The sequence below is a fragment of the Colobus angolensis genome, unplaced genomic scaffold (assembly GCF_000951035.1).
Source record: "Colobus angolensis palliatus isolate OR3802 unplaced genomic scaffold, Cang.pa_1.0 Scaffold91, whole genome shotgun sequence".
In the NCBI taxonomy this organism is placed as follows: Eukaryota; Metazoa; Chordata; class Mammalia; order Primates; family Cercopithecidae; genus Colobus; species Colobus angolensis.
In genome coordinates, this window is record NW_012123043.1 from 5,650,261 (window position 1) to 5,663,602 (window position 13,342).

Sequence of the window (13,342 nt, forward strand, 5' to 3'; positions counted from 1 at the left end):
TAGCCAGGATGGTCTCGATCTCCTGACCTCGTGATCCACCCGTCTCGGCCTCCCAAAGTGCTGGGATTACAGGCTTGAGCCACCTCGTCCGGCCAGAGATGAGATTTCACCATGTCAGCCAAGCCAGTGTTCAACTCCTGACCTCAAGTGATCCGCCCAACTCAGCTTCCCCAAGAGCTGGGATTACAGGCGTGGGCTATGTTTTTGTTGTTTTTTTTTTTTTTAAGAAAAAAAAATTAAGAATTTTAAAACAAACTATAAACTCCATTTAGAAGTCTCTTAATTTATGTCAGTTTATAAAATTAGACAAAACCTTGCCATGGAAAAGATGGGAATTAGCCTATATTATGGGCTATATACTAGGCACAGTGCTAAGTGCTTTTATACAAATTCTTCCATCTATCATCATCTTCATTTTACAACAAGCTTGTCCAACCCGCGACCGGCATACGGCTCAGAACGGCTTTGAATGCGGCCAACACAAATTCGGAAACTTTCTTAAAACATTACGAAATTTTTTTTTGCAATTTTTTTTTTTTTTAGTTCATCAGCTATCGTTAGTGTATTTTGTGTGGCCCAAGACAAACCTTCCAATATGGCCCAGGGAAGCCAAAAGACTGCACACCCCTGTTTTACACAATAAGCAACCTGCATCTCATGGAGGTTAACTTTTTTTTTTGAGATGGAGTCTCTCTCTGCCGCCCAGGCTGGAGTGCAGTGACTCAATCTCGGCTCCCAGGTTCAAGCGATTCTCCTGCCTCAGCCTCCCGAGTAGCTGGGATTCCAGGCGTGTACCACCACGCCCAGCTAATTTCTGTATATATTTTTAGTAGAGATGGGGTTTTGCCATGTTGGCCAGGCTGGTCTCGCACTCCTGACCTCAGGTGTTCCGCCCGCCTAGGCCTCCCAAAGTGCTGGGATTACAGGCATGCCGCGCCCAGCCTAACTCTTTGAATGTTAATGAATGGTAAAGTCAGGACTCAATTCCATGTATGTTTTAATTCCAAGATCCATGTTCTTTCCATTGACTCCATAACGCTACTAACTTCGTAAAATTAATTGAGAACTCTACTCCCAAACCTTGGAAGCCTTAAAAGAACCCCGGGACCTCCACCAATCTCTAGATCAAAAGTCATCAAAACACCTACAAAACAACAGATATAGATTCCTTTTTTTCCTCCTTTGATGGAAGGCTGTTTTGGAGGAATGGGTGCTTCTTGCTCTTCTGCTAGACATTACACTTCACGATCTGTTCAACCACATGGAATAATAAAATGGTCTGCATATTTTTAGAAATAATTTGAATGATAGGATGTTCCTATGGTTGAAATAATATATTTGCACTTCAACACAGAGTTTACCGAAATAAATTTTTTTTTCAACGTTCTCACTTGCGATGATGGTGGTAGGAAGGGTATTAAAATCCCTAGACTGACGGGAAATAGTTTTTCTTCGAATTTTAATTCCAGGACGTCAGGGATCTAAGCACTTCAAATATGATTCATCTGGAAAACCAGAGGCTTCCAGTGCCTCGGTAAAGTGGTTTGGTTACCAGGGTTATTTTGCCGCGTCCTCTACACCAGTTGTTTCTGGGGCTCCTCTGTGGAGCAGACAGGTGCCTGTCATAAATAAGACGGTGAATTCAGGACTGGCGGGTGGGGTATGAAGTGGGACAGGAACCCGGCCACACTCGCGGTGAGCCGCGGCCGAGAGGTACCTGCCGGGTCCTACAAGCCGGCGGGACCTCCGGAAACCGAAATGGGGCGCCTCCCTTCCACGCGCCCACGGAGCAGCGGCCCTGGACGGCCGCGGGGCGCACGGCTCCCGCTCGAAGCCGCCCCAGGGGCGGAGGGCCGGGTGGCCCAGGGAAAGGTTCCCGCGGCATCTTGCCGGGGCGGGACCACGTTCCCTCCCTTGCCTCCGGCGGCCCCAGGGGCGGAGCCTCGCCGAACGGAGGCCCGAGGGGCGGGGCTTAAGACCGCGCGAGGAGGGTGCGGTCTCCGGAAATTGAGGAGCCTGGGTTCAGATACTGCCCACGGCAGCTAGTCCGGGAGACTGCGGGTGTAAACGGCCTCCAACCTGCCTCCCTACCTGTCGGCGAGAGAAGAGAGCGGTCCCTGGCTGCAGCACCCGGGAGCCGCAACGCTGGCACAGCACCGCCTTCCGGTTTCGGCCCTCGGCTGACACTAACTCGCTCAGCTGCTCCGCTGGTTCCATTGCCGCTGCAGCCACAGGCTCCTCAGCCACGGCTGCGCAGGCGCTGTTTCTGTTGGCTGGTTCTTCACTGCGCTGGCGCGGCTTGGCGTGAGGCGGACGGTCACCACGTCTCTGCGCAGGCGCCCGCTTCCCCGCTCCGGATTCTACTGCGCAAGCGCCTTCACTCATTGCCTAACCTGAGTGGCAGGCTTTGTGACACAGACACTTCTTGGGACCAGTGACATATATCCGTACCCACCTGGCCACTGGGCTTCACTTAATATTAAAACCTAGACAAATCATTAGGTTGACCTGTTTAGTTTTCTGAGATCTGAATTTAGTCTCCTGAATGAATGGGGACATTATTGGAGGCAATGTGAAGGTAATCTGGGTCGGACTTCCCATCAAGTTTTAGCCACATTAGCTTATTCTATGGGAAACTGCTTAGAGGGGCATGTATCTTTTCGGTATTGGAAAAAGATGCGTGCAAGCTTTAATTGCTGGTCTCTTCTACTCATTGTGACCATTTACTATGCGGCAAAATGTCAAAGTGCCTTTAGAAACTTACTAAATCATCACAGTTTCTTTACGGAATCGGCACTCTTGTGCATGAAATGAGAAAGATAAAGGTCAGAAAGGTTGCAGCGTAACTCTAAAGCCGCTGCTCTTAATTAACTAGGATTGTCAGGAAAGCAAGATTATTTCAGACAGAACAGTATTATATATGAACAAAGGTGAGAACAAATTTAGGAATGGTTAGTAGACCACTGTGGCTGATCCACATTACACCTGGGGAGAAGCGGTAGTAGAGGTAGGTAAGATCAGGAAGGTGGAGTGGACCCAGAGCTCCATGGATTTAATGTCATGCTAAGGAATTTAACATTAATAACATGAACAATGGGAATCTGTGGAATTTTAGGCCAGAAATAACTGTTCGATATTTACTGTCTGAAGTACTGTAATGATCCTATCTGTGCTTCAGAGAGATAACCTATGACTAAATGGAGAGAATAGATTGAAGAGAGGAAAAAGAGTAGAGCTAAGGGTATCAGTGGCTATTACCTCATGAGTCTAGCTGAGAAAGGCCCTGAAGCTAGCAGAGGGAACAAAGATACGGGAATGGACTTGGAACAATTAAAATTGTACAGAACTTAGAAACTAGCTGGATGTCTGTGTTGTGATGGGGTGATACAAAGCAACTGCTGGTTTTCCTAGGTTACATAACTAAGTAGCTGGTTGCTAGTTATGGGAGCTTGAAAAAATAAGATGAACCACCAAATTAGGGGTATTTCTGTGTATATATGTGAGCACATGAAAGTGTGTACAATTGTGAAAAGAGTGAAAAAGGAGCTCTAAGTTTTACATGTTGATTTTTCTGTAGAACATTCCATTGTAGCTTCAGTGTATGAACTACTTGGGAAGTTGGTCTGAAACTCATTAGCACTGAAGACAGCATAGGAGCCATCAGTCCTTCACCCTCCCCTGGATTTATTCCTGAGATAGGAAAAGCCACGTTTTATAGGCTGTGGTTTAATTAGCAGGCGCAATCCATCTGCCAAAGTTGGCAGGCATCTTTAAGGAAAATAACTTCCTCATGTGGTTGCTTCTCCCTTTTGCTCTGGAAGCATCAGGATTGTTGCAGTTTTGCAGACCTTCTGCATAGCTGTTTATATCACATGCCATAATTCAAAGCAAATGGAAAAAAGGACTAGTGTGACTGAAACCCTAAAATTCAAGTGGGTGCTAAGTGAATTCAAGATGTCTCTTCTTTGTTCCTTTGGTTTTCAAGTAACTCCAAGCATGAGAGGGAATAATGAATATAGCGAATCAGGAAAATATTTTACTGAAGAGAATCTCCAAAGTGTAAAGTGGCTACCTCTTATCTGTGTCTAACAGAGAAATAGCAGAACTAGTTGGCAAACACACAAGATGAACAGGTTGAAGAGACAGGAGCTACGGCTGATCCCTACATCTTTCCCTCCCAAATATCTGCTAAAGGCAATGCTGATTAGCCACAAACTCGCGGCACTTGACACCATTGATTTTTAATATTTTCTTAAAAAAATACAAAGGAAATTAACTCTGTAGGTCAATACAATTCAAGGAAAGAGGGGAAAATGGAATTTCAGAGCAAAGATTGTTTAGGTTATCACATTCCCACACTCCCAATACCCATAAAACAAGAATTTCACTCCATGACACAGAGGAACATTGAATGATAGCTCAGAAATGTTGATAGCTGAGGTACTGAAACTAACAAAAGGATTTTGGTTGTCCTTGATTATTCTGTCCTGTGATGAATAAAATCTACACTAAAGGACAGGTAAGGAAAACTTATAGCAGAAAAAAAGACCAAATGTACCAAACACAGCAGTACAAACCACTCCTTGGCAGAAGTGTGCTTCTAAAAGAATGGGGTAGCAATCAGTTAGCTTAACTACTAGGCTACTGTCACTCCCAGCCCATCCCCAAATAAATAGTGTGGAAGTGTAATAGTGTAGTAGTATTTGATTCAACAAAGAAAGGCTTTCACCCCCATTCAAGGCAAACATTGCCATGGCTAGATGAGCCCTGGCAGGTAATAAGACGACTGTAAAATCACAGGTACTTGTAGTTTATCCCCAGTTATACTGAACTCCCACATTGATGTCATCTTCTCTCATCCCAACATTTGTTCACTCTTTTATGCTGTCTCCAGTGCGAAAGACCTTGGGGAAATAAAAAGATCCTTCAAATAATATACCCTTCTCAGTCTTCCAGGTTATGTCATATTTCAGTGCTGTTCTAGGTTCACTCACATTCCATTACATTGAGTTTAATTCACTTATTCTAACTTCAATTCTGATATACAAACCCTGACCTCCAAAAGAAGTGTCAGATGAGTCTCTCTCTCCCTTGCCCCCAAAGTTTTGTGGGGCTCTCCCTTTGGTTTCCCTCTAGAATGGAACTGTGTTGCCCCTAGCTACCTGTAGATGAGAAAATGTAGTTGTTCCTGGAAAAAAAAGAAAAAAAAAAGACTTGGATTTTACCAAGCTTACTTAAATTGGTATCTTTCCAATCATCCAGGCTGGATATTATCCACATCTAGTAGGCTATACTCACCTTAGTTCTTTGCAACATATGAGGCACAACATACATATAGTACACCAAGCACGTGGTAAGTTAGAAATGACAGGAAAGTGCTCCCCAAAGCAGTGGGAGAGGCAATGTGGTCTCTCACATCCATTCAATGTGCATTCTTTTCTCTGGAGTATCTGTTACCCACCCTTCTCAGGAGCAAGAACCAGGACGACGGGGAGTATGTGTCAAATAAGTACAATCATCACTGCACTGGTGCCTGTAATCAACCTGTGCACATAGTGAGAAACAGACATTCTGGAAAGGATTCTTGATTCTCCCACTAACTGTCCACTGGACTGGAATAGCTCTGGATGGTGCTCCAACAATGGTCACTTCTCACGGAGAACACACACACCAGCATCACAGCGCTGGGTTCCCATGGATGTCACGACTTCCCAGCTGTCGATGATGGGGTCATAACATTCAATGCTACTTAGCAGGGAATTACCATCATATCTGAGTGGGAAAGAAGCAAAAGAAAGAAATGAGTCAGCTGTGTGCAATGGCACATGCCTGTAATCCCAACTATGCAGGAGGCTGAGGTAAGAGGATTGCTTAAGTCCAGGAGGGAATTTGAGACCAGCCTAGGCAACATGGTGAGACCCCATCTCAATAAAATTTAAAGAAAGAAAGAAATCCGCCTTCTATTCCTTTCCACACAAGTCCTTCATTAAGGCTGCCACTGGAGGCCAGGCATGGTGACTCTCGCCTGTAATCCTAGCACTTTAGGAGGCTGAGGTGGGAGGATTGCTTAAGCCCAGGAGTTGGAGACCAGCCTAGGCAACATAAAAAACTAGTCTGGCACAGTGGCATGCACCTGTGGTCCCAACTACTCTACTCAAGACTCCAGCCTGGGTGACAGAGCAAGACTCTGTCTCTAAAAACTAAAAAAAATCTAATAAAAAATATCAAGTTGCCACTGGAGATATCTACCCCTACCCAAGTCTTGTCTCCATCCAAAAATGAGGATCAGCTCACATAGACTCTTGCTTTGGCTACATACTGAGTCTGGATTCGTTTCTAAATCCTCACCCTGCAATTGCATAAAGTCTCCCCCGAAGCACTGTGGCCCCTACATAGCATCGTGGAGTGGTCATACTGGTGACAGTTGTCCAGGAATCAGTGCGAATGTTGTATGCTTCAACGGAAGAAAGGTGGGCTGTACCATCAAATCCTCCCACCACATAAATATGGTCATTCAGCAGGGCTACTCCTGCACCTGGGGAAAATGAAGGCATTAGCAAATGAATGGTACTAAGCCTAGAATCTGAATTATAGAAATAAACTATCGTCACTAATGACTAGCTGAGTTTTAGAGTAGATGAGAGATGTGGACTGGGTCCACACGGGCCTAGAATAATCTAGTCCAGCACAAGTTATTCCACCTATAAACCCTTTGGCTTGGACTTGAAATGATAAAAGATAAATCAAAATTGTTCTCTTTACTTTCATTAACTCAGAGCCCAACCCTTCTAATTAGGAGAAAGGGAGGAAGTGAAAAAAAGGCAGCAATAAAGGTCGATGGAGGGAAAGGAGTTGTGATTATGGTTCTGAAGCAATTTTTACCCAGAATAAGTAAACCAGAACGGCACAGTGTTTTCTCCTTTTCTACATCCCAGCCTGCTCCACTTTAAAAAGCTCTCGGTGAAGGTAAGTAGCTACTCTTTTGTCCTTATGCATTAGAGACTTTATTTAACATTTATTTAACATGTACTACACAGACAAAATTGTACTAGATATTCTAAAAACTAGGGAGAGAACAAAGACATGAAGGCTTTTGCTTCCAAATGTATAATCTAGTTGTTAATTATCAACTGTCTTTATCCTCACTAATATTTAGAGAAAACAGAGACAAGGAGGAGAGCAGAATCTCATTTTTACATTAATCTACAGTTTGCCCCATGCACCACCATTATATAAGCAAATGTCTGACAGTACCGTCTATTGTCCCCTCCCTCAGATCTAGTCTTACCAGAACGCTTGGTGGCCATTGGTGTAACATTAGTCCAATGTCCTGTATGAGGGTCATATTTCTCAACTGAATTTAAGATATTCAAGCCGTCATATCCTCCTGGAAGACAGAGATCATTCCAGAAAGAGTGGTAAATCCTCATGCCCATTTCTGGTCGGTCTTTCTCTGAGTGCTTCAATTATTTTAGTTTCAATTTTCCCCTAAGAGTTCCAATAACTCTAAGAGAAATCTGACAGTACCCTACTTTCTGCTTATAAGAAAAAGATAATCCCAATTAATGGAAAATATATTAACACACACCAGGGTTTTAGTTGAAGGGAAGTCTATGAACTTCATCCTGGTAAAGAGGAATCCTTACTCACAGTCCACTACCCATTGAGTTCTCTCCCATTCCTGCATCCCAGACTCGATACCTAGACAGTAGATCACTCCGCTGGCCACTACGAGTCCAGCACCTTCCCGGGCTGTCTGCATATCTCCCAGCATGCTCCACTGGTCAATGTTTGGATCATACCGCTCCATACTGGTGTGACGCCTGCTTCCATCAAAGCCCCCAGAGACATAGATCATATCTGCTCAGAATAAACAAATTACAGACTATTAGAGAATGACAGATTTCTAAGAACTCTTTCCTCTACAAATTTTCCAAGGATTCTTTAAAAGTCTGGGAGCAAAAACAAAGTATTTTTTTAATGAGATAAGTCAATTAAGTTTTATAGACAAGGAAGACATCCAAAAAGAATGGGGTAAAATAAAATCCTTAAAAGCATTCAAAGACCACCTGGGAGTTTGCAAAAATACAACTAGTGCCAGTTCCCCACCCAGCACATTGGAACTTCATTTGCCAACTTTGTAGTCAGTACTGAAACACCCATGAATATTGAACAGCTTCTATTACACTGATATTTCTGAAAGCAAAAAGGAGTATTTGTCAGCTGGGCACAGTGGCTCACACCTGTAATCCCAGCACCTTGGGAGGCCGAGGCGGGTGAATCACTTGAGCTCAGGAGTAGGACATCAGCCTGGGCAACATGGCGAAACCCTGTCTCTACTGAACATACAAAAAAATAGCTGGGCATGGTGGTGCATGCCTATAGTCCCAGCTACTCAGGAAGCTGAGGTGGGAGGATCGCTTGAGTTTGGGGAGGTTGAGGCTGCAGTGAGCCGTGATCACACCACTGCACTCCAGCCTGGGCAACAGAGAGAGACCCTATCTCAAATAATAATATTTGACCTTAATTTTTTCTCCATATTTCATGCTCCTGCCAGACAACAGGAGAGGTTAAAAACCCTGGTCCAGCCACGGTAAGATGGAAATAATTGCCCTGCACATCCAGCCTACCTCCCAGGGTGGTGGCTCCAGCAAGACCTCGTCGGACATTCATAGGGGCCACAGAATACCAGACCCCATCCTCATCTGCTGTGTAGTCTAGACATTCCACTGAACTAAGGCGGGAACGGCCATCATAGCCACCAATGACGTAGATCCGGTCATGTAGGGACACTGAGGCCACATAACGTCTCTTACGAGTGATGCTCTATGGATTTGGAGAGAAGAGGTACAGAGCATTTCAGTTAGGCAAGTTTTGGGCCTTACCTTTTGCTATCTTCCCTGTTGCATCTGCACACCTCTATGCTTCTTCACCTGTTATCATGAACCCTCCCTGAGTGGTTCATCCTCAAGTGGCTCCCAAACAGCTATCTACTGAACGAAATGCTTGTGGTGCTCTTACAGATACAAGCTTTCTGCACATCTGCCTCTTTCCAAGGCTTCCAAAAGATTTAACAGCCTTCTGTTATCCGGTATCTGACTCCTTTCTTTTCCATAAGGCACTGGGCTAAGAGACTGATATCCTTCCATAAAGTGGAAAAGTATTCCCACACTGCTAATCAAAGGGCCAGGATTTATTACAAGAACCTTAAAAGGTAGGAGGGTTGGAGTTCCATGTTTTCTTAGAAATTACTATTGTTCATTCAGCACTGAAAGAGACATGCTGAGGGAGACAGATACAAACTTTTTTTTTTTTTTCTGAGTTGGGATCTCACTGTCACCCAGGCTGGAGTGCAGTGGCACAATCACAGCTCATTGCAACCTCGAACTCCTGGGCTCAAGCAATCCTCTGCCACAGCCTCCCAAGTAGCTAAGGACTACAGGCATGCACCACCATGCCTTGCTAATTTTTTTGTTTACTTTTTTGTAGAGACAGAGTCTCACCATATTGCCCAGGCTGGTCTTGAACTCCTGGCCTCAAGAGATCCTCCCATTTCAGCCTCCCAAAGGGCTGGGATTACAGGTGTGAGCTACCACGCCCAGCCCAAACTTCTGAGCTCAACTGAACACTAGGTTCAATTAAACACAATTTAACATTCAGTTCAGTTTAACACAGCATGACCAATGAAATGTGCTGGGAATTATACAGACAGCTTGGAAAGGCACCTAACTAGTGGTGGCCATCTGAGTTTACCTTGACACAGGGCCACTGACATAATCTTCTAATCTAAACAGTCAAAAACTGTTTAGTGAGTACCTACTATGTGCACAAGACTGCTGTAAGAAACATGATCCTGTTATTAGGCTTTTCTACTCTTAAGGCTGGATTAGCTATGATCTGGAGCCAGAGACTGAGGACATTTAAGCTCCCTCCCAACGAATGGTTTCACCATTATTTACTGGCAAAAAGCTCCACTCCTGAGTCTTGGGGTCATATTTCTCTACCACGTCGATGGGAGACTGCTGGCTTCCGAAGCCCCCAACCACCAAAAGCACTTCATTGGCTCCTGAAGACAAAGGCAGAAAAAAGATGGGTTAGTTCAGCATCCCTGGATGGGTAACTAGTCACAGGGAAGTGTCAACAGAGACAGTTCTAGGATGTCTTGTTTTATGTGGCTGAGGGATGCAATCTGAAATGGGAGATAATCATCAGGCTGTCAAATGGGGAGTTATTTCTCCTTGAGGCTGTAGCTCTCAAGTCTCTGAAACTTAAATTTCTGGGCAACATTAAAACTCTAGAAAGCAAACTTCAACATGACACTGCACCATTTCTTTTCTTTTTTTTTTTTTGGAGACAGAGTTTCGCTCTTGTTGCTCAAGCTGGAGTGTAATGGCACAATCTCGGCTCACCACAACCTCCACCTCCTGGGCTCAAGCGATTCTCCTGCCTCAGCCTCCCAAGTAGCTGGGATTACAGGCATATGCCACCATGCCTAGCTAATTTTGTATTTTTAGTAGAGATGGGATTTTTCCACGTTGGTCAGGCTGGTCCTGAACTCCCAACCTCAGGTGATCCGCCAGCCTCGACCTCCCAAAGTGCTGGGATTACAGGCGTGACCCACCGTGCCCGGCAACACTGCACCATTTCAACCTATGGAGATGACTGGCTAACATAATACTTGAGGTCTTAAGTGCAGGTGAGAGGCTAAAGGCACTCTCTGCACTTCTCAGCCTGAAAAAACCCAAATTGGGAGGGTTTTTTTGTTGTAATGGGGAAAGAACTCTCCTAGCCTTGTCACAAAAAAAAGCTGCATGTTGAAACTTAGGATCCATGTGATGGATTTAAAATCTCTTTTTCTTTTTCTGAATTGAGAAAGGGTCTCGCTATATCGCCCAGGCTGATCTCAAACTCCTAGCCTAAAGTGATTCTCCTGCCTCAGCCTCCCAAAGTGCTGGGATTACAGGAATGAGCCACTGTGCCTGGCCTAAAATCTCTTTTTCATGAACATTTCCTTCTCCAATGTAGTCAACTATATGATCACATTCCCTGCCAATTCATCAAAACCACAAGGCAACAAAAGACTAGAGTTTTAAAGGAAAAGTCTTTTTCTCTATTTTCCCAAAGAAGCTATTCTGATAGCCTTTATATCTTCCCCTTCCCCTAAGGCCTTACGCTGATAAAATACTTTCTACCTTGGCTCTTGGAGACAGGGTCTTGCTATATTGCCCAGGCTGGTCTCAAACTCCTGGCCTCAAGCGATATTTCTGCCTTGGCCTCCCAAGTAGCTGGGGTTACAGGTATGAGCCACAGCACCTGGCTTGGCTTTTCTCAAAGAGCAAAGTCTCTTTGAGAAAATCCCCTGTGCATGTGCTCCATTAGAACTCATGGAAAGAACAATTAGCTGGAGCTTTGGAAAATTCAATCACTAGGAGGCATCTAGGAGACCAAAGTGATCTTACAAGTAACCTGGACTTGAAAGAGCAAATGTAGTACCTTGAAGCTGACAGGAAACACAGATAAACCCCTAATGAAGTAATGGATTTGACAATTATCATCAATTGCTGGGCTAGAATCATTATTTCAAAAGCTAACATATTACTATGAGACATTGTGTGCTTCCTAATGGTGATGAATAGGAAGGACCACACACCATCTAATGAGTCTTTTTTCCAAAAAACTGAGGCTGACTCTTAACAAGCCTCTAGTCCAACCACTAGTTTACAGGCAATACATGGGAGAAGAACATGTTAAATGACACTATAAAGATGCCAACAGCAGAGTCCAGAATGTGGGAAATTCTACAAGTTGAATAGCTTGGTTTCTTCAAGAAATAAATTGGTTAGGAAAAACCAAAATAGGATGGAAACCTTTCGGATTAAAAAGAGACTGAAAAGAGACATGAAATCACTAGCAACGTGTGGACTTTGTCTAGCTCCTGATTTGAACAATGTAAGTACTCAAAAACAAATAAAAAATTATGCAAAAAAAGTTACACAAACACGTACTTATGACAATAAGGAACTGTGTGATTTTAAACAGTGATAATGGCATTCTAGATGTGTCAAAAATTTTATCCTTTTTAGAGACACACGTGGAAGTATGACACATAGTGATGGAATTATATCCAGTCTGGAATTTGCTTCAAAATAGCCTGGGCACAGTGGCTCACGCCTGTAATGCCAACACTTTGGGAGGCCGAGGCTGCCAGATCACTTGAGGTAAGGAGTTCGAGACCAGCCTAGCCAACAAGGCAAAACCCCATCTCTACTAAAAATACAAAAATTATCTGAGTGTGGTGGTGCACACCTGAAATCTCAACTACTGGGGTGGCTCAGGTACAAGAATGCTTGAACTCGGGAACTGGAGCTTGTAGTGAGCTGAGATGGCGCCACTACACTCCAGCCTGAGCCACGGCGAAACTCCATCTCAAAAAGAAAAAAGCTATGTGTTGATACTTGTTAAAATTGAGTGATGGGTATAGGGGATCATTGTATTACTGTTTTTATGTTTTGAGATTTTTCTTAATAAAACATATACACCCACACATAAACCGTGGAGTTTTTCTAAGAGGGCACTTGTCTTATGTACTTGCCAAATAAAGTGGACCCTCTCCAAAGTGAGCCAGCAAGTAGGTCTCAGGAGTCAGCTCCTTCGAAAATCAAAGCATGGCCAGGCGCGGTGGCTCACGCCTATAGTCTCAGCACTCTGGGAGGCTGAAGCAGGTAGGTCATCTGAGGTCAGGAGTTCAAGACCAGCCTGGCCAACATGGCAAAACCCCGTCTCTACTAAAAATACAAAAATTAGCCGGGTACGGTGTGCGCACCTGTAGTCTCAGCTACTTGGGAGGCTGAGGCAGGAGAATCACTTGAACCCAGGAGGCAGAGGTTGCAGTAAGCCGAGATCGCACCACTGCACTCCAGACTAGGCAATAGAGCAAGACTCTATCTCAAAAAAAAAAAAAAAAAATTCAAAGCATATGAATGAAGGGTTCTTTAGTGATTGAACTCATTTATGTCTGCCTAAGATTACTTCAAATTGGGAGAAGCCAGGACCACAAGTTATTTGTTTTTTCTTTGGGAACACTATTCCCCTACACATTCCTTTTTCTTACTCCACCTCTTCTCTTCCTGACTTGAATAGACAAGGAAAGTGTGATCCTTCTATCCAGACACATTTCCCATGTAGATGAATATGATGCCAGCAGATGATATATGTATGAATAAAAATTCCCATACCAACCAAGAGGTACTTCCTGTGCTATGCAAATTTTAAAGTTTTCTCCTGATTTTTCAGCTCTTATTTCTGTTGCTTTATATGACTCCCTGCCCCACCCCGCCAACCA

General features: G+C 44.1%; 2 protein-coding genes across 5 annotated transcripts in view; both read right to left on the reverse strand.

The window, feature by feature from the left end:
* Nucleotides 1–2,686, reverse strand: part of RABIF (RAB interacting factor) — an 11,153-nt gene extending 8,467 nt beyond the window's left edge. Inside the window, exon 1 of the mRNA XM_011931775.1 lies at nt 2,092–2,686. Within this exon, the coding sequence (XP_011787165.1) occupies nt 2,092–2,385 (294 nt within the window). The 5' untranslated portion in view covers nt 2,386–2,686. The remainder of the gene's footprint in view (nt 1–2,091) is intronic.
* Nucleotides 2,687–4,220: 1,534 nt separating this feature from the next.
* Nucleotides 4,221–13,342, reverse strand: part of KLHL12 (kelch-like family member 12) — a 39,574-nt gene continuing 30,452 nt past the window's right edge. For 2 of the 4 annotated variants that reach the window (XM_011931777.1, XM_011931778.1), the window contains exons 7-12: nt 9,960–10,066; nt 8,631–8,826; nt 7,702–7,860; nt 7,289–7,387; nt 6,349–6,535; nt 4,221–5,772 (exon numbers count right to left, since the gene is read on the reverse strand). In XM_011931777.1, coding sequence (XP_011787167.1) covers nt 5,646–5,772; nt 6,349–6,535; nt 7,289–7,387; nt 7,702–7,860; nt 8,631–8,826; nt 9,960–10,066 — 875 coding nt within the window. In that variant the 3' untranslated portion in view covers nt 4,221–5,645. The remainder of the gene's footprint in view (nt 5,773–6,348; nt 6,536–7,288; nt 7,388–7,701; nt 7,861–8,630; nt 8,827–9,959; nt 10,067–13,342) is intronic. The other 2 variants (XM_011931776.1, XM_011931779.1) reach the window with 2 other exon arrangements.